Consider the following 20,614-nt stretch of genomic DNA (forward strand, 5'->3'; position numbering starts at 1 on the left):
TTGGTCAGATCCCCTCTCAGTCTTCCCTGCTCCAGGCTGAACAGACCCAGGTCCCTCAGCCTTTCCTCATAAGCTTCAGTCCCATCATCATCTTTGTTGCCCTCCGCTGGACTTTCTCCAGCATTTCCTTGTCTTTCTTGAACTGGAGGGATCCCAGAACTAGGCACAGTACTCCAGATGTGGCCTCACCAGGGCAGAGTAGAGGGGGAAGATAACCTCCCTCACTCTGCTGCCCATGCTCTTCCTAATGTCTTGCATGCTGATGACTTCTCAGTGAGCTTTTCGTTGTGGCTTTGGCTTTTGATTTTTTTAGTCTTTTATTTCAAGGATCTCTTCGGTGTGGTACCTGCCAAGAAGCAACAGGAAAAACCCCCAGAAGGGAAAGCAAAGCAGTCGGAGCCACTCAAGAAAGCGTCCAGCATATTGTTCAGCAGCGATGAGGAGGTACTGAGGAGATAAAATTTGGTTGAAAGGGGTTACTGGGCTTTATGGTGGGCAAAGCACAAAACTGAGATGGGAACCAGAGTCAAACTCTGCTGTATCCACATGCCACATCTACCCCAATCCTGTGATTTGTTTGCAGTTGAGGAAGCTGTCTAATTCTTGGCCCAAGTTTACCTCAGGATCTAGGTAACTGAAGTCATGTGGAAGAGAAAAATCAGGATTTTCAATGTCATTTGTAGAAAAATTGATAGCAAATGGAGGTTGCTGCCAACAAATCTGGCTCAAAAATACTAAAAGGGAAAAATAAGTTTGCTCTTACTGCTTTAATTTCTGTAAGGAAAGTTTAGCAGTTCTAGATAGATATGTAGTGAGTTTTTCTTTGGTTTGGGTTTTTGGGGTGGGATTTTTTTTGTGCTTGGTGGGGTTTTTTTGTTTGCTTGGTTTTTGGTGAGGTTTTGTTGGTTTGTTGGGGTTTTTTTTTGGTTTTTGTTTGTTTTGGTTTTAATTTAGGAATGGGAACAATGAAACATATGTAACTAGCCTTCCCAGAGAGGCATTTAAAAGCCATAGACACTGAGTAAACTAAGAAGTTGTCTGGAAGGTCTCTGAATTAACTCACACAAATAGAATCCAGTCTCTTCTTAGCCCTCACACCCTCAAAATTACTTTTTTGTGTAGACTTGATTTTTATTACCTGTCCTGTAATTTCTTGTTTGCAGTTGTTTTGTTGTTAGTGGATACTAATAATATCTTTAGATGCATTTTTATCTTAATGTATGATAAACCAAGTTTATACTTCAGCATGCCTGTAGTCCTTTGAGAAAGGGCATGAACAGGGCAAACCACTTGAAACACTGGGAATAAGAAAACACACAAACCAGAAAACTCTCCCAACCCCAGAAATGTGTCTTTCTACTGTAAATTTTTGACTTGTTCAGTGGGTAGGCTTGGTTAAATGCTAGCTTGGGCAGGGAGGGGAAAGTACTGTGGTTGAAAGTTGAGGAAATAAGTGCGGCATCATGCACTCTAGTAATGAGGTGTCTTGGGTGTGGGTGTTGTGGTTTTTCTTGGTTTGTTTTGTTTTTTCCCTATATGTCAAACTTGCTAATTATTTAAGTAGCTCAAGTCAGGTTCTACTGGGTGACCTTACTCCTGTGACTGCAGTTGACATTGACCTCGGTTATCAAGAGCAGCTATAATAGTAAAGTGTGTGTACCCTGTTTTGCTGGGCAAATACCGTCTGTCAAAAGGTGGCCAGGCCCTCTGCAAAGCCTGAGCAATGTCAGATTACAGATGTGTGGCTAACACAAAGGCTAACACAAAGGCAGGAAAATAAACTAGTAGAGAGGTGCAAGGACTGCCAAGATGCTGAAGTGTTTCTGCTTATAGAGAAAATAGGAAAGTGGCTTTCACCAAGACAAAAGAAAACTTAAGGATTCCCTATTTTTAAGGAACATTGGAATGTGTCCAAGCCTGCTAAACTTCCTTCTGAAGATGACCAAAAAGAGGACCCTGCAAAACCAGCTAGCACTGTCAGTCAGGCTAAAGCTGTGAAGAAGATGAGCCTCTTTGAGGAACAGGATGAAGAGGATTTATTTGCAATCACTAAAGACAGGTAACAGCCCGGGTGGGAGTGGTGTGGGCACTTTTTCAGAACAGCCCAGCAGTGCCCTCAAAACTGGAAGAACCCAGGCATATTGCAAGTGTTGTCCCTTGCTACTGCTGCTGAGGAGGAAGTAGAGGTGTATGAGTGGGAATGGGCAGGGCTGGGCTCTTTTACCTCTTTTGTGTCTGTGGTGGATCATTCTTCTCGCTACCACTGAACTGGGCTCTCTATTTCCATGCCTGCAACATAAAATACTCTTGACCTCTTTTTATCTTCAGTTCTGCAGAAAGGTGTGCAGACGAGAAGGGAGGGTGGTAGAATTGTTGAGACAGTGAGGAAGCAGAGTCCTGTATCTGGGACCACTTTCTGTAAATGATGGTTCTAAGTGATACTTTTAAACAGGTGCCGGGCATGGCCTCTGAAACTTTTGCACTGAATCTTCCACTTTCTCCTCTCTCTCATTGCAGCCAAAGAAAGCCACAGAAAGTATCATTGTTGTTTGAAGATGATGCTATTAATGGAGAATCGCTCTTCAGCTCCCAATCAATGCTACTTCCTTCAGATGCTAAGGCTGCAGAGGTACCTTCCCTTTCTTTTAAAACTAACGTGGAAAACTTCATCTTTTTATAATTGTATCTTCTTTGTTAGATACTGAATGTAACTCTAAACTTGTTTTAGACAATCGTAGTTCTAGCAAACTGGGAATAGGAACAGGGCAGACTGAACTCTTAGATGTAAGACTTCTTACTACCATCAGCCTAATAGAGATTTCAAAATTTTCATGACCACTAACCCTAAATTTGTTTAGTTTATGCTGAAAGCCCTTTCTGAGGATGTTTTGAGAGCTCTCAACCATAAAATACCATTAGAAGAAACAAACGGCTTACTGCTGACTGTGAAGCTAGGGCTTCACCCTTTGTGTCACCTCCATCCAAGCTGATTCAGATGTGTTTACAGGCTTTTCAAGTGGCCCTCTGTTGAGGGTGCTTATGTTATCCTCTGTCTTAAGAGCTTAGCCCATATTGTACTGCTTGTCTGTGTTTTGGAATTGAGAGTAGGAGTTGCAAAAGCTTGACGCAGCTGTATCTGTAGTGGGAATTCCTGTATGTGTGTGTGCTGCTCCCCCCACCTCAGCTCCATTGTCTTTGCTTACCAGGAAAACAGTTATGTCGTGGCTCATAAAGATAATAGGCTTGAGAATACAAGAAGAAAGAGGCAAGCCACAGTCTAGCTGCTGGCAGTCACATGAAATGGTGCACCAACTGGACAAGTTTCCCAGGGCATCCACTCTAAGCTTGCAACTGCTTCCTGGCACTCTTCAACCAGACTCAAGAGCCTGTAAAACTAGAAATCAAAAGTTGCAAAGCAGAGTGTCCCGTGGGAAGAAAGTAGGAGAAGTCAAGCATGTTGCCAGTGTCCTAGACCCCTGCAGAAGGCAAACTGAGACTCTGCTATCCCACAGCAGTGTATGCTTCTTATACCCACCAATTTTGTGTCCCCAACATTCTTTTAATTTTGCAGGAGAAAATAAAACCAGCACAGGCACCGCCTTTCTTTACTGAAGAAGAAAAGGAGGAAAAAGAAGATCTGACAGATAGAGCAGCAAAGTCTAACCAGGTAGAAGATACATTGTGGTGTTTAGAAGAGCCTGGAGCAGTTCCTGCGCCTAGAGGAACAGATGTTGCAGGGCAGCAAACAGAGGAAAAAGTGAGGGATTTTCTTATGTTAATCTGAAGTTTGGTAAAGATTCAGTTAAAAACCAAAATCTAACAGTGCTGCTCTGGGACTGCTCTGGTAATTTGGAGAGAATAACTGTGTCTCCATTTAGCAAAACCATTTGTCAGTCAAACAGCAAATTGATTAAATGGCAGTTAAAAGTTGTTTCCCAACTGACGTACATGAGACAATTGTTTGGGGTTTTTTTTGGGGTGGGGGGAATCCATTTTGTTTTTACTCGGGAGTGGCTTAGGTAGTCTTTGTTGACGTGAAGAGCTTTCTTTTAAAAGATAGCCTAGACTAATGTGTAGGCTGTGCTTCAAGCTCAGTAACTTTGTTTCAACATACCTTCTGATGAGTTATAAATGGTGCTGGTAGCTGCAGCTTCCAGGATTGTGAATTTCTCCTGGGCAACACTGTTATAGAACAGTATTGATGTGTATTACTGAGTGTATTATTGAAGAAGTGTCAGCAGAACTTACTCTTGGGCATGGTCTTACTGAATGATTGCTGGGGAATTACCAGCTGATGAATTTCCGTAGTAGTTATCATGCTTTGCACTTTCCTGAGCACATTCAAGGTTCAGGTAGGGCTGCCCACTTCTAAGAATCCCAGGTTGCATGAACTAGGTTCCTCAGAGATAATGGCAAAGCTTCTTAATGCAACCTTGTGGCTTACATGCAACCTGACATACGGATGAGGAGGAGACCTTATGCAGGAAGCTGCTTATCAACAGCACTACAGTGTAGGGTACTGGAGGAAACTTGTGTTCCCTTCAGAGCCATAAAGTGTGTTCTCTGTCTACTGTCTCTTGCTAATCTGCATGTGGCTATTCTGTCTGCTTAGGAAAAATGAGTTGAATACAGTTGTCTGCTTGGTAATGGATTGCAGAACTCTGACCACTGCTGGCATTTAACCAAGAAAGCTTAGTGGTGTTTTGGGCAAAGCTGAACTAAGTAACACTCTGATGTCTAATTTAAAAAAATTTTTTTTTTTTTGGTGGAGCCTTCTGCAGCAACATCCTTACAGCCAGCCAGCAGTTCAGGTCTGTTTACAACATCACCACCAGCTCTGGAGAAAGATGTCAAGACCCAAGCTAAGAAAGTGTTAAGCTTGTTTGAGGAGGAGGAAGAGGAGAGACTGGACAATGACGATGGCATTAAAAATGCACAGACAGAAATTGTTGTGGTGAGTCTAGGGAACTTCTTCAACACTGGGAAACAGTATTTCTATCTCTGCTATTCTAGGCAGGGTTTTGTTTTAAACCTTCCCTCTCTTCATGTCATGAAGGCTAATCTTTCTCTGTTTCTAAATTTCCAGATTCTTGGGTGAGAAATTATTCGTGCTCTTCCTCATGATCCTGAATACCTTTGTAAACTTTTCCATTGCACTAACTCAAAAGCATTTTGCTGCATTCTAGTATGAAAAGAAATTTGACACAGATGTTTTGGTGCAGCTACTTGATGTCTGCTGTACAGAACTGATTCCCCAGTTACCCCTCAAGGTCAGAGGTACAGGAAGCAGAAGGATGTTGAAGCCCTGTTGTTTATCCCTTTATTTTCTTTATATTGTTGCAGTTTGCTTGGTAGATATATGCCTGCAAATTTAGCTTCATCAAGAATCATCTCAATTCTATGTTTACTTCTGGTTTTCTAGTATGTGTGTTCACTTTTTAAAAAGTCTCCAGTTGCAATATTCTTGCTGTCTGGCTTTCCTGAGGTAGGATATACCATTAAGAGGTAGACTTTGAATCTTCAGCAGTGATATCCTTTAATCTATGGCAAGGTTCTTGTTTCTACTTGATGCAGGTGTACCAAAATTTTTTTCTGTAAGCCTGAAGTCATGTCAAAAAGTACATATTGTATATTACAGTATACCACAAGGTTTTGTCATCTTAGTCTGACCATGTTAAGTTGTCAACCCTAAAGGCTATACACAGTTTATTGAGAAGTCCCTGGAACTGAATGAAATAGATATCTTTTGGAGAAAAGTCTCTGTTTATAGCTGCTTCTGAGTTAAAATGGATTGCTAGCTTGAACGCTTATTTACTTCTTGTGAATGTATCTTGTATTTGGGGTTGGGGGCGGGGGGGGCACATTGTTTGCAAGAAACCACATCTGTCCTATCAATCTTGGAAGATACAAATCCTTTCAAGTCACTGAGCTGTCAGCATGTAACAGTCACAAAGTGATTAAGGTGCTGAAATGCATATTCATGCAAAAATCAAAATAGATAATTTAGGAACTTAATCTTTTTGATAGGCAGGTCTGAAAGGTGCTACTATTTTTCTTGCTTATCTCAGCTTAATATGTGTTTCATGTGTGGATACTTCTAGATGTGCATTAGGTTTTCATGTATCTGGGCATAAACAGCAGTTCTAGTGCTCTAAAAATGTGACCTGGCTTTTGATATAAAATTAAAGCTGGTGCACAGAGTGGCTGAGGATGGAGCAGTAGTCAAATCGTAGGACAGGGTGTATAGACCAAAAATGGTGTACTGGAAATTAGCTTTAGTAGGCAGCCCTTTGGGGCTCCTGGAAACTTGGACTGGGAAGGGGAGAATTGGGCTTTATTCTTACGACTGCTGCTCCTGCTGCTTGAATTTTGAGTCTGATGTTATGCTACTGGACATTAAGTCATGCTTTTAAGAGCCATCCTTTCATTTGTGTATAGAATCATAGAATAGTTTTGGTTGGAAAACACCTTTAGGATCATCAAGTCCAACCGTTAACCTAACACTGCCAAGTCCACCACTAAACCATGTCCCTAAGCACCACATCTACACATCTTTTAAATACCTCCAGGGATGGCGACTCAGCCACTTCCCTGGGCAGCCTGTTCCAATGCTTGACAACCCTTTCAGCAAAGAATTTTTTCCTAATATCCAATCTAAACCTCACTTGGTGCAACTTGAGGCCATTTTATCTTGTCCTATCTCTTGTTACTTGGGAGAAGAGCCTGACACTCACCTCACTACAACCTCCTTCCAGATAGTTGTGGAGACTGATAAGGTCTCCCCTCAGCCTCCTTTTCTCCAGGCTAAATAGCCCCAATTCCCTCAGCTGCTCCTCATAAACATCAGTCCTGAAGAGATAGCTGGGTGGTGAAACATAAATACTGGCCTCTACCTAGATATTCAGTGGGGCCTTTGCCTTTTGAAAGTCAGACTTGGGTGGATACAGTGACCATGGTCATAGAGAGGCATTGTTTTTGGTGTCCAACCAGTTGATACTGGTTGGTTTGCCAGATAGTGGAGGGCTGATAAGGTGATATGTTTAACTGTCAGCATTCCCCCCTGCACCCCCCCACCCCCCCCCAGCACATCTGAAAGTAGAAGTTCTTGCCAAAGGCAGACAATGTGTTCTGTTCTTCATTGTGGGGGTGTTTGCTTTAATGGGAGGAGAACAGGGAATCTAGCAAAAATAATAGGCCTTCAACTTTGAGAGTTAGTTGTTTGTTTTATGTTATTCTTCTTTAAAAAGGCAGCTTAGGAAGATAATTAACCAGATTCTCTTCCTCTCACTTCTCTGTCCTGTACCCTTAGCTGAAAAATTCAAGGCATAAAAGTCTTACTGAAATATAAACCTTACTGTACACCCATGATAACATAGTGGAAACCTTTTTTTTTTTTTTTTTTTTTTTTTCCCTTCTAAGGAATACAGGTAAATAGTAGCAGCTGGATGTCAGGTCAGTGGGCACAGATACATTTTTGTTAATGTCTTCTCATCAAATTGAACTGTGAATACAAATATTTACATTGTAAGATTTGCAAATTTGTTCAGAGTAAAATATATAACTGGCAGTTAAAGTTGTATTTCTGTTACTACGATTGCAGTGTAGCCTCAGGTGAATTGTAACCTGCCTTACCACTAGGCAAATAACCTTCTTAAGGAGCGAGTTTCTCACTGCATGGAGCTTTCTCCTCTGCTTCCAGGCTTCTGAGAAAAGTACTCGGCCCAAAAGCACTGGAGTCTTTCAAGACGAAGAGCTCCTCTTCAGTCACAAACTTCAGAAGGACAATGATCCAGATGTTGACCTCTTTGCCAGCCCCAAAAAGTCGATCGTGAGTTCAAAGTCCTCCTCTGAACCTGCTATTTAAAAACAGTCTTTGAAGGGTGCAGCATACTGGTGTTCCTTGTTTGAATGCAGCTTAGAAGTCACTGATATCCAGGGAGGGACAAGTGCTAATATCAGTTCAGGCATCATGGGCTGAAGGAGATGTGCTTTTGATCTGTGACATGTCTTTTCTTTATCCTTTGTCTCTTTAGTCTGCGAACGATATCCTGAAGCCATCATCTGGAGGAGGGCTTTTTGAGGATGACGATGAGGATGATCTCTTCAGTACCACTAAAACAAACTTGCTGGTATCTGTTCCTCTACTGTAAATGGATTTTATAAAAGACATTGGAAAGAAGTGTATGGAAGGGATTTCTTCCAAATGTATTCCCACAAGAAATGAAATGACTTCTCAAATCTTTTTGAGAGAATAGAAATGGCCAATGTGACCCTGAAGACATAGGGAACAAACAGATGCATTAGGTCTCCCAGAGCTGGGATGAGAGGATTGGATTCTTTTTGTGTACCACTGGGACTGGCTTAGGTGTAAGAGAACACACCTAAGCAGAAATCAGAGTAGTAGAGTTTGTATTGTTTAATTGTTTTATTTTTTAACTTGCTAACTTTACTTCCTTGTAGTTTATGCATGACTGATAGCCTTGCTCTAAGACTTATGTAATGAAAGTCTCTGCAGGTTGGTTTGATTTAAGGTAATGAGTGTGGTATTAAAATCCTTGTGATCACTGGATTCTTCTTAGAGCGTAAGCAGCTGCAGTAATGAACTAGACTTGCATTACAGGTGGCCTGAGGTCAAAGTCCTAATGCATGCATTCTAAACTGCTACTCTAAATGTATTTAGCTTAATTAAATTGAAGCTGACTTTTACTTTAGTCTATTTTCATGTCTATAGCTGGAAGTTAGGCTAGAAAACTGGCAATAGTTCCTGGAAACAGTTTCTGAGGACTGTGGAAGGGGTGGTCTTAAGTAATTAGCGCTTGGCAGCTATATATGGAGCCTGTTTTCTTGAAAACTTAAAAACAGCAGTGTTCCAAGGCTAGCTCTGTGCTTCTATTTTCCCTGCTGTCCTGTGCATGAGGAAATATGTATGCATTTATTGAAACTGTCATTATTTATCATTAGCATAGACAGCAAAGGTTGAGGTAGGCTAAAGGAATGGAGGAGCGGAAGGCCCTTGTCGTTGCAGAGCCAAAAGGCAATGCTTATACATTGTACAGTCAAAAGATGTGGCTAGTTTTCTTTTCAGGTAGAAGCAGGATTTTAAAAAGTTTTGCTTGTTTATTTTTTTGATCTGCAGTCCATGCTTTTTATGCGATTCATGTTGACTTGTGCTCTTAATGCTTTCAGAAAATAGCTGAGAAGAAAACACTTAAGACCAGTACTGGCCCTTCCTTGGAGAGCAGTAACCTTCTAGAAAGTGCTTTAAGTGCCAAACAAGATGAAGCTTTGAAGGCAGTGTCTATGGAGGCAAGTACTTAAATCTTATGTCTTGAACAGCATGCGAAGAAAAAGGAGATGTATCATTTTGTTTTAAGTAAGTCTCTTGAAAAGATAAAAACTAATGCCTGGGTTCACTGTCTGCAAAGCAATGCATGGCCAAACTTGTCTCTGCTTATCAGCAGGTGCGCTGTTACTACCAAGAAGTTTAAATGCTATTGATACAAGTTTTATTCATTGCCCCATACTTACAAGGGCAAAGTACAAGGCAGTGAAAAGCTACACCTCAGGTCCAGTTGAATTGAAAATGGGTTGTTCATTATTCTCTGAAGTGCCAGTGTCTGTTGGACTGAATGTGATCTTTAAACTATAGGCAGGCTTTCTCAGAAAGGAGGTCAGGGCATGCAGCACAAATCTGTGGCTGTTGAGACTCTTATCTTGGAGATTTTATGATGAGCAAACAAGACTCCTACTCTTGTGATTAAGCTTGCAGAACCAAGGGTCTCTGGGACAGGCAGTCTGGATCTGAATTCTGGCTTGTGCCTCACCAGAGCTGCTTGTTGGATTTCCATCTGTAGGAGATTAGCTTCTCATTGTGGGGGGTGGGTGCTGGTTTTCCTCCCCTGGGCTGAGGAACACAGAGCAAGTCTGTAGGGCTAGTAATTAGCGTGTCGTCCCTTATGGTGAAGTATTCCTTGAAGTGTAGAACCACACTCATCTTCTTCCCTTTTTTGTAGCTACTGACAGCCTGGTATAGGAATGATTTCAGCCTATCTGAGGTTCAGCTGAACACCACATGCATTTAAGTGGAGAACAATTTCCTCAGACACTAGGATTCCTCTGTCATGCTATCAAGACCCCTAAAACAGTGTCCTAACCCTTGCAAACCCTCAGGTACCTCAGCCTGGCTGAAGGAGCTCTGACTGCCCAGTCACACCAACAGCAGCACAGCCTAGCTCACAGAACCATGGTAGACTACAAATTTGTGGAGAGAAAGCTCTGGGAAGAGCACCTTAGCTGATTTGATTCATCCCTAAATCCTAGAATTCACCCAAGTCTTCAGACCAAACAGCTGCTCTTGCTCTTTTAGTCTAGTCTTATTTCTGGCACTGATGGTCTGCTTTCTATAGAGGAGCACTTACTTCTATGAAGCTGTTTTCATTCCAGGCTGAAAGGTGCAATTTTGTAGCCCTCTTGGCTTCCATGTGGGCATCATTGAAGTCTGTGGCCCTCTTATAGCCGGTCAGGAAGAGAAAAGTTAGTTATATCATGATCTGGTGACATGGCTTCAGAGGGTCTTAGGGGAAGGAATAAGCAAGGAGGGAGGGTAGCTGTCAGAGTTTGATTTGACTGGTGGTGTGTGTGACCTGGAGAAGATGGAAGTTGTTGGGTTACTATGGCAAAGTATAATACTGGGTAGGAGGAGGGTGGAATGAAATGCGATAATGGAGATGGGGCTATGGCATGTGGGGAACTGAAGCTGAAAATTGAGTGACTGTAGTTCTGGTGCTAGAATGTGATGATAACAAGGTATCTGCAGAAGAAATTGGTAAGCAGTGATCTGCTTTCTATAGATATATTAAAATGCAAACTATGGTCTGATTGATAACAACTTGTCCACTTGTTTAATCCAGTGTAATTTTGTGCAGAAATCTACAGGTCCTGTTCCCATTAAAACTAAAGAGCCCTCATCTCGGATTGGAAAGCTACAAGTAATTAACTTTATTGGCATTTTGACTTTCAAATAAAAAATCTTCCTTGCCTCACTGATGGCTTTTCCTGAAACAAAATTTTTTTACTTCCTTACCTTACTCTTGCAATTTATTTTTTTTTTTCAGATGGTGTATTTTCTGTTACTTTTTCTGTATTGCATGTTTAATATTATTTCTCCCTCCTGTTTCAGACTCTGAGCAGCACTATTTACTCTATTTGGGGGGTAGAGGGTGGGCTCCTCTTTGACCTGCTATTCTTCTCAGCACTATTTTTAAGTATGTTTAGAGACTCTTAGAGGTATGTTCAGAGACTCTTAGGGGTTTGGGGTTTTGATTATGTCCCTATTCTGACATGAAATGACTAATAACTGTCTGTATCACAGTATCACTCTTAACCTCAGAACTATTGTTGTCCTCAAACAGGATACTGAGCTATATAGGTGTTTGGTCTGACATGATGTGTCCATGCTGTTCCTGAAGCTCTTATGGAGAGTGATAGTGTTGAGCACTCCACAGACTTAGTGAGACAGAGGACATGGGAGACACAGAAGTGTGTAGGTGTGAGAAAGACCAGGCCCTTGTAGAAGTAGAACTTGAATGCCTACATGCAATAGTTCTTACTGCTTCTCTGGAGCCATGCTTTCTCTTGAGCAGTACTAATATGATCTCTTTTTGTGTGTATGTTTTTGTTTTCTCTATTTTGTAGGCTAACTTAGCTATTAACCCTGCAGCCTTACTACCTGGTGCAATGCCTAAAGTCTCCAATGTAAGGTCCCCCTTACCAATTCTGGACACTTCATTGCATGAGCCCAAGGATGTACAGAACAGCGAAGCCTTCTGTGCTGCAGGAAACAATGAAGAACTGGGTGTAAGCTTTGATCAGCCTATGCAAGCGGATACCTTGCACAGTGCCAATAAGGTAACCTTGGTATTTAGGAGGATAGAAAAGGGGATTAAAAACACAGTCTGTCCTCAGGCAGGAATTTGTGTTTTGGTATGTAAGTTCTGCTAACGGTGTGGTCTATCTGAATCTTAATGGCGGTGTGGAAATCTGATCCCCGCTCACTTCCGCAGACCACTGAAGAGAAAGTCAAGCATACTAGATGCTTAGCTCTGTAAAGGGCTTATGCATATGCCTAATTCTGTGCCTTTTTAAGGTACATGTGTATGTTCCCCAAACACAGTGGTTTTAAAAAGTATCTTAGCATAACATCTTGTCCTGGCCTAGGAGACACCAACCTGAAAACCATAAAAAGGGCATCTCTCTAGGCTACCTATAAAATATGTTATAGACAGCTGCTGTAGCAAGATATCAAGAACACATCACTGCTGTAGGTTGACCTTTACCTCTGTGGATAAAAATGTCGTGTTGTCCTGAACTGTCACTCCCAATTCTTTTTCAAACAGAAACTTTCTTTTTAAAGAAAAAACGTACACAAAACCAAACCAAAAATAGTGTTACAGCTTTTGAAATGGCAGATCTCTGCCTCCTGACTCACTTGGTTTTTATTCATACCTTTTACTTTATGGACTGCAAAAGGCATATTCTATTTAAAGATTTAATGATTCTTTAAAAAAAAAAAAACACAACCTTGAACCATGAAGTTAAGATCTGGTCTGGATGCTTATGATTTTATAAATCTCTTGGGTTTCCTGACAGTAGTGATTGGAATAAGATAACTTAGGATATTAAATTTGATTCTTTCTTTCCTTAATGCTGCTGGGGCTGTTCATTACTAGATGAGCAGCAGAGATGACTTGGGAAGATGCAGCAGCTGTCACCACAATGTCTGACATGACCCCATAGTGTCACATGGGTTTGAAGCTTTTACATCAGACTAATATATAACCATGTAGGCATAGTTGTTTCCAATAGCAGCATGTCCTGCGCAACAGACAAACCCTCTATCATGATACTTTTGAATAGATAAGCTTGCAAAAGAGTAGAGCTCCTGTAGCTGCATATGGTCAACCTTGAATGTTCATTTTAGCATAATGGTGATGCATGCTTGTTTACAGAAGTAATCTGAGAAGCAGCAACTCAGTAACTATACAGAGAATGTTTTTTGTGGCTCAGGTTACATGTTTGAATTTTGGCATGTCATTGTTTCTTGAACCTTTCAAGTTTGAGTTTAAACTGTAAATATATGCAGCCAAATGTACTTTTTTCAAAAGGCTGGAACAAAGTAACCCACCCAGCATTCTGGCTGTCCTTTCAAAGAACAGTGCATGGAGCAGGGATCAGGTGTTTGGTTTTTGTTTTTTTTCAAGTGCATCTCCCTTCCATCATAATTTTCCTGTTTTTCAGCCATGCTCTGATCAATACAGCCCCACACTCTGAAGGCAGATGTGCTTCTACAATGATTCTGACAAAAGCACATGGCTCCTTTAAGCTGTGTTACAGCATATCCATCCAGATTGTACTTCTACTCCAACACAGCAATTAACAAAAGGGAAGAGGAGGTTGTACTGATCTGTTTCCTACCTGTGTGAATACTCTTGTCCATGTGGCATATGGTAGAGGATGTAAAGGAAACTTGCAGGGGGGCTTCTTTAAAAGCAGCAGAGGAATAAATTGCAGCAGGCTATGCATAAAACAAAATTAAATGGAAAACATAATTAGTCATGGCTTGGACAGACTAACTCCACCGCAGAAACCCTTGGATTAGCAAGCTGTCACACTCTGACTACAGTATTACCTAAAGCTGAGGGACTAGAGTGGCTTGCCGACCCGTGTTGTGACTCTCTACTTGCGAGTGCTGTTGCCTTTGTACCTCAATTCCACCTGCTGTGGAATGACCAGAGGTCAGCAAATCAAAAGTCCTGGGTTATTTTTCTGAACGTTGCTGCAAACTACTCCAAGCTTGAATGTCCCACTTGCCCATCTTTCCCCTTTCTGAAAAATGAGGAGAATGGATGATGCTGCACTGATGATGAATGGTTCCTGCTGTGTCTATCGATAACCTAAATCAGTGTCTGCTTAGCACTCCTTGCTCAAGATTCCCAACTGAGCATTTCTTTAAATGTGCGTGTAGCTCTTTCAGTTACTTAAACGACAGCTGTGAGCAGAACTTGTAGTTAAATCAGTTTCAGTGTGCTAGTATGAAATGGATAATGCATGTTAATTGCAGTGTTGTGAAGGTGAAAGTGCTACAAGGAAACGTAACAGGAATCCTAACCTGCCTTCTGTGAAGTGTGTTTTTTTTCCTTCTGTATAACCCTGCTCTGCTTTTACTCTTTTCTTGCAGACCAGGATCAAGGTTACAGGAAAACGAAGACCTCAGAGCAGAATGGCCCGTCGTCTAGCTGCCCAAGAGTCTGAAGAGAATGAGGAGGTGGACAGTGCTAAAGAATCACAATTTTCTCTACCAAAACAGACTTCAGTAGTAGTGAACATAAAGGAGCCTCTTGCTACTGAAGCAGAGTCCAAGGAAAATGGCTTTCTCTCTGGCTTGTCACTACCAGCTCACAGCAGTGTTTTGTCTGCTGGGACAAACAAACTCCTTCCTCCAGAATCCACAGACCAAGGGGATGATCTGTTTGAATCGGAAGACCTTTTTGCAAGCAGCTCAACATCCAGACCAGCTGCACAATCCAAGTTAAAGGTAGGGATGCCAGACAGTGTGGCTAACAAACCCATCAAGGGCAGAGAGAAAAAGCCTGATCTGTCTGTTCTGGGTGATCAGGACAGCAATGATCTCTTCCAGCCTGTAGAGCAAAAATCTTCAACAAAAAGCACCCCTATACCTTTTTTGGAGGAAGAGGAAGATTCTCTCTTCACTTGTCAGAAAACTGGAAAAAAGGAGTTGAAATCTGCTGTCTGGCAAGCTGTTGACCCTACTGTCCAAGATATCTTTGAGGTAATGGTTGAGCCTGCCACCTTGGCCTTTTTGATCCCCATGGCCTTACGCAGACCCTTCTACTTAGACACAGGTCTAATGGAGGCTGCTGAGTAGGATGGGGTGTGCAGGATAGGTAGTGAAGTAAACTGTCGATCATGCTCTGCTACTGGGCAATAGAAACCCTTTCTTTGGTTGTTAACCCCCTTATTAGCAAGAGTGGATCGAAAGGTGGCACCTTAACACAGAGCAGGCATGTCACTGAATGTACTGTGACAACATACCTGTGATTATGACCTTTTTCAGAATAATGAAGTATTCGGTTCTTATCTGTTAGCTGTCTGTTCAACGCACAGCAGCTCAAATAACTCTCTTAAAAAAGGAATGAAGTTGGCAGCCTGGGCAGCTGATACAAACATCTGTGTGCTATACTTGACCTGTGCACAATCCCATACTAAAGCACTTCTGCCAAGCCTTGCATGAGGAGAAGTGACAAACTTCTCGGGTTTGAGAAGCCCAAGGCTGTTAGTGTTTTAAACATCTCAGCTGCTGTGTACAGATAATTTGACTATTCTCTTGAAGTGTGTTGTGTATTGATGATCTCTCTGTGCTTTGCTCCAAGGATGATATATTTGCTACTGAGGCAATTAAACCAATGAACAAAGCAAAAGAGAAAATGCCAGAGACTAACCTGTTTGACGATAACATTGATATTTTTGCGGATCTCACCATAAAACCAAAAGAAAAGAAGACCAAGAAAAAGGCAGAACAAAAATCCATATTTGATGATGATATGGGTAAGTGTCTAATATCTTGCTGCTAATCTCATAATATTCTCCTGAGTTGCATTCATTGGAGATGTTTTAGAACATCTTGCTTTCTTTTACCTTTACAGCTGCTCTGAAATCTCTGGTCATCTTTGGATATTAACCTTGGATAAGAACTTCCTAGATTTGTAGAACTAGCATGGCATTTAAAATGGTTTAGGAGAGTGTATAAAATTCTTCTGAGAGAAGGAATAGTTTAATTCCTGTAGGGATTTTCTCACCTGTGGGAATTAGAAAACTTCTCTTCTCTGGAATAAGAACCTAATCTCATGTTGTTACGGCTCTGAGATATGTTCTCTGTTTCAATTTGCACAGCTCTTTGTATTGTGCTTCACTGATATGAAGAAATTAGCATCTCTTCCCACCCCACCTTCTCTATTGTGTTGACGACCTTGGAGCCCGTAAAATCTTGTTTACATCCATGTAAACCCAGAACAGTTTAAAAATACTACTCCTGAGAGCAAAAGTATGCCTTGTATAATTTGTTGAAAAAGCAGCATATAGTAATGTGAAATGATACAAAGCATGCTTCTTTCTTGTTCTCCATCAGTGGAGGTATCGAAAGTCATTTGATCCTTGACTGTGTCTGTCTGTTCTCAGACTCTTCGTGTTTATAGCTCTTCTTTCAGATTGCATTTATTTCTTTTCCCCTAAGATAAGAAATTCCCTTCTCCTCTAGCTTTGATTCTTGTCAGTCTTCATTCTTTCTAAGCTATTCAAATTGAATCTGACTTATCACTGTTTTGCTTGGACTGCTGTTAAGCATTCCGGCCTGATGGAATGACCTGGCTGAAGTCTGTAAATGTGTTAGAAAACTTGCCAGAGAATTAACATCTTGAGATTTCAAAACCTTCTCAATTGATTAAAAAAAAATAACTTAAATGTTTGTGGGCAAGGCATTTGAAATATGTATTGGATGATTAAAATATCTTATTTTAATCACATTTTTTCATGTAGCCTATAGCAAATGAAAGAATTTCCCAAACAGCTACCCCTTCCAATTTTTTCATTACAAAAATCCCAACCTCATGGTGAAAGAAACAGTTGTAGAGTGCCACTTTAAAGTATCTTGGAAAATTAGCCACAACAGAACCTGCTGTTTGCACTTCCACTTTTGACATCTACTCTGCTGCTAGAGCTTGTTGTTTGATGTCACAGCTGATCTTGATACCTATAGCATCTACAGCACCCTGTATCTGATAGACTTTGTCTTCCTCTAGAGTGTTGACTGTTTTGTGGTGCAGCCATAGGTATGCAGCTTCTTAGTGCCCAAAGCTATGGAGCTGCAGAACACCAACAGGAGTGTAGGAAAGATGCATGAAGGTGAGGATGCCCTGCTGGCAGTAGAGTAGTAGAACAGGCACTTGCCAATGCTTCAGGTTAAGGGTTGGCTTAAGTGATCATGGTGATGCTTTATAAGGGCTGTACATTGTTGTTTTAGGAGATCCTTTCTCCTGCAGATAAAATAGTAAGTGAGTGCAGTTTTGGGGGGAGGGGCGTGGGGTGTGGAGGCTGCAGGCTGCTTTGCTTTGTCCTACCACAGCTTCTAGTCACTATTTACTACATTTGTGTTAGGCTTGTTATGGCAGTATTAGAAAAACTCTTTCTCAGGTCTTTATCCTTCTAGCCTCCTCAGTCACCTATGGTTGATGATGCAAACATCTTCATGTTACCTCTGGCTGTCTGCAAAATGGTGACTGAGCTTTCTTGTGCATTGATAAATACTGTTTTCTATGGCCAAAACTTTCCTATTCCTTAGGCCTTGTTATAAAATGGGAGTGGTACCTCTACTGCTTGTGGCACTCACTGTACTTAGCTTCACAGCAGAAGGGAATCCATGTGATAGCTTCTTGCTTTGGAGTGATGCCAGTAGGGGATTACTCTCTTTTACTGCCTTTCTAAACTGCTCTTGTGCTGAAATGCTGTCCTGGATTATTCCTGTGTAATCCCTATGATCAGCACAGTAGCAGACATGTGCTGGAGTGGAAGAAGTACCGAGAAGAGAAAGGCAAGCACGTTGTGATAGGCCAGTTTGTGCTTGGCCTCTGCTCAAGGTTAGGATATGTGCTGAAGGCTGAAATATTAGTTTTCATACTCTGGACTAGTAAATGGCTAATAACCTCTGTGTAAGACCTGTGTTTTCTTAATTGGGATTCAAGACCAGTTATGTGCTACTTGTATTGGCCTTGTGAATCACTAGTGATCCACATATCTCAGTCTTGTAAAGTTGTGGTGGTTTTTTTTTTTATCCTCTCATAATCCAACTGCATAATCTGTGAATCCTAAATTTAAAACCTTACTGTATAGGAAAAGATATGCTGTTGTGTGTGCCCAGGAAACCTCAGGGCAACACTTCAGTATGTGTAGAGTAGCAGCTCTGTCTCTTTCCGTGAGCAGAGTCCTAAACACAAGCAGCAAGAGCCACAGCAAGAACTGCATGCAGGTCTGTGAGCTCTGCTGCTGGCACAGGGTATCCAGGTTGGAGGGTTTAATTTCTACTTGTTGTTATCCTTCAGGAGAGAACTCTGTCCTAATAGCAACAAGATATTTTTCCACTTTGTGGCCCTAGTTATTCATAACAGAAATGCTTGTTTTGAGGAAGATGGTGGGAGATCTTGATTCAAGACTGTAGACAGACTTTTTGAATATTCACCAGGATGACAGTTGTAGCTGTCTGCCTCCTTGCATCTTAGCTGTGCTCTGTTCTCCAGTGATTTATGCTGTGTTCTTATTGTGCTGTAGATTAAAGACTCTCATATGGCTAATGAATTTTGCAACAGTAGTCACTAGCAAGTACCTTCTTTTCCTCTTCTGTTTTTCTTTGGCAACAGCCTCACAGCTCTTGGATCTCTCAGGTTCCTCAGACGCTAATGTTCTAGATAAGAGGGATGTTATCTGGCACTTGCACGATGGAATTTATTGTGGAGGTTTAATTTATTAGTACTTCTCAAATGCTTATGAGAGCTTGAACATGTTATAACAAGTAGTATGGTGCTCTGCTGAGAAGAAAAAATATTGCTAATTTGACTTACAGCTTACAGCTCCCACGTATGTCCTTACGAATGCATCTAGAATCGCAAGCAGCAGGAAAGCATTTGTTTTATCACAGTGTGTCCTTGGCAGTCACTGCTGTGTGCTGGAGACTCTTATGTACAATGTTACTTCTGTTTGGCAGTCACTTCACATTAAATTTTTTTTTTTTTTCCTCCCCCCTTTTAGATGATATCTTCTCTAGCAGCCAAGTCAAGATACCCACTCCCAAAAGCAGATCTTCGCAAGCAGCCTCGGAAGCAAAATCTGAAAGCAAGACACTGAGCACATTTGATGACCCGCTGAATGCCTTTGGACGTCAGTAGCCAAGTGGAGTGTGTTGCAGAGAGGACACCTTCCTTATGCCCTGTCCAGTACTAATACTGTGGATTCTCTAATTCAGTAGAGCTGAAATGAGATTGCTGTGGATATTTAAATGAGATTACCCATTTAAAATGGTTAGTATTCTCTTGTGGTGAGTCTAATTGTGCTAAATGATATATTTTTAAAAAAAAGACAGTAACCTCCTGCTATCTTGTTTCTATGGTGCCCAGATGAATATAGCCTGTGCAATCCCTGCAATGAAGTAATCTATTATGCAAAGTATAGTTTGTTTTATTGAACAGATCTGTAGAGAAAATAATTGATAAATAGTAAATGGTGTCTGTTAAACCAGATCTGTCTGTATGTCTTACTTTCCTCTTTACTGCTTGCTAAGGACGTCTGCATCATGAGATGCAAACAACCAAAATCACTACCATGCCTTGTCTGGATCAGCTGCCAATCTACTGAGCTAGGGTAAGGCTGGTTTCTGTTATCAGGTACAGCTTCTCCTCTTATGTAATCAAGCAGTTAACAAATCTTAGTGCACGACTTGAAACTAGGTAGAGATAAGGTATTTCATATTGGCAGCTAGTGTAGTCTATAAAAATAGCAATGGTTAAAACTTCTCTGCCAGGAGGAGCGTTACAGATGAGCACCTAGCACTCCATGAAAACAACAGAAACCTAACATTGTCTTCTGTTCAAGTTGTAAGCCACTAAATGAGTTTTGTTTTTTTTTTTTTTTTTTTCTGCCTGGGTTTGCCAAAGTTTTGCAAATAACACTTTCCAAGAAGTCCGTCTGTACTGAGCATGCTTGGTCACTTCCAGGGTAACAAGCCTATGTGCATACCTTAGTGCAGAGACTCGCTTGTGCCCAAAGACTTGCTGTCTGCTTTCCTTTCTCATCTGTAACACATTGTACGCTCTTTACAGGAGGTTGCTATTTTGTGGAATCCCTTTAACTGTCAGATGCATTTGGTTTAACCTTCTTGCTTCCTGTATTTTCTAGATTGCCCTTCTGGAACTGATGCTATTAACCATACTTGATGCCCAATGGTAGACACTTGCTCTTCTGTATGCACACAAGCAGAGCAAATGCTAAATGCAGAAGGATCAAATGTTTCTCTTATTTTACCAGTGACTGCCTGCAATTTTGACTTTAAAACTAGATACACTGTTTTTATGATAGTGATGTACTACTTTATCTTCAACTCTTAAGACTGTTCTGCTCTCTGGGAATTTAAAGCCATGTGCTCAGAGGGCTTCTTTGAGAGCAATTCCCACTTTCACTGAAGCCCTTGTTCTGAGACATCTGCTTCAGTCTCTTGTTTCTCAAGTTGGGTTTACTTTATCAGGCACAGTAAATACTACAGCTGAAGCATCTAGCACTAATGAGGGTAAAGCAGAAGGAAAGGTTGGATGAGATAAAGGAGAAACATCATGTATTGATTTACGCCATAGATGGGCCTGGCAATGATTAATGTTAAGTAGGAGGGTAAGTTGGGAGTAGCAGCTTGGAAAAGAATGTGGGAGCTATTTGCAAATGGGTGTCTACAGTGAGAGCACTTGCACTTTATTTATAGGCATTACATCTGCTGCATATGCCT

The 20,614-nt window shown here is 41.3% G+C and overlaps 1 protein-coding gene across 1 annotated transcript; it reads left to right on the forward strand.

Annotated features, from left to right (window-relative positions):
• Positions 1-327: 327 nt before the first annotated feature.
• On the forward strand, positions 328-19,357 carry LOC104155712 (WASH complex subunit FAM21A-like; the record flags this gene model as incomplete). Its single annotated transcript, XM_009709744.1, has 14 exons — positions 328-444; positions 1,896-2,059; positions 2,518-2,629; positions 3,572-3,757; positions 4,347-4,352; positions 4,772-4,954; positions 7,700-7,828; positions 8,034-8,129; positions 9,187-9,306; positions 10,926-10,988; positions 11,695-11,907; positions 14,237-14,848; positions 15,450-15,624; positions 18,874-19,357. Coding segments are annotated over 14 exons (2,313 nt in total), but the record flags the coding sequence as incomplete, so codon positions are not given.
• Between the last annotated feature and the right edge of the window lie 1,257 nt (positions 19,358-20,614).

This window comes from Cariama cristata, unplaced genomic scaffold (assembly GCF_000690535.1).
Source record: "Cariama cristata isolate BGI_N322 unplaced genomic scaffold, ASM69053v1 scaffold3451, whole genome shotgun sequence".
Lineage (NCBI taxonomy): Eukaryota > Metazoa > Chordata > Aves > Cariamiformes > Cariamidae > Cariama > Cariama cristata.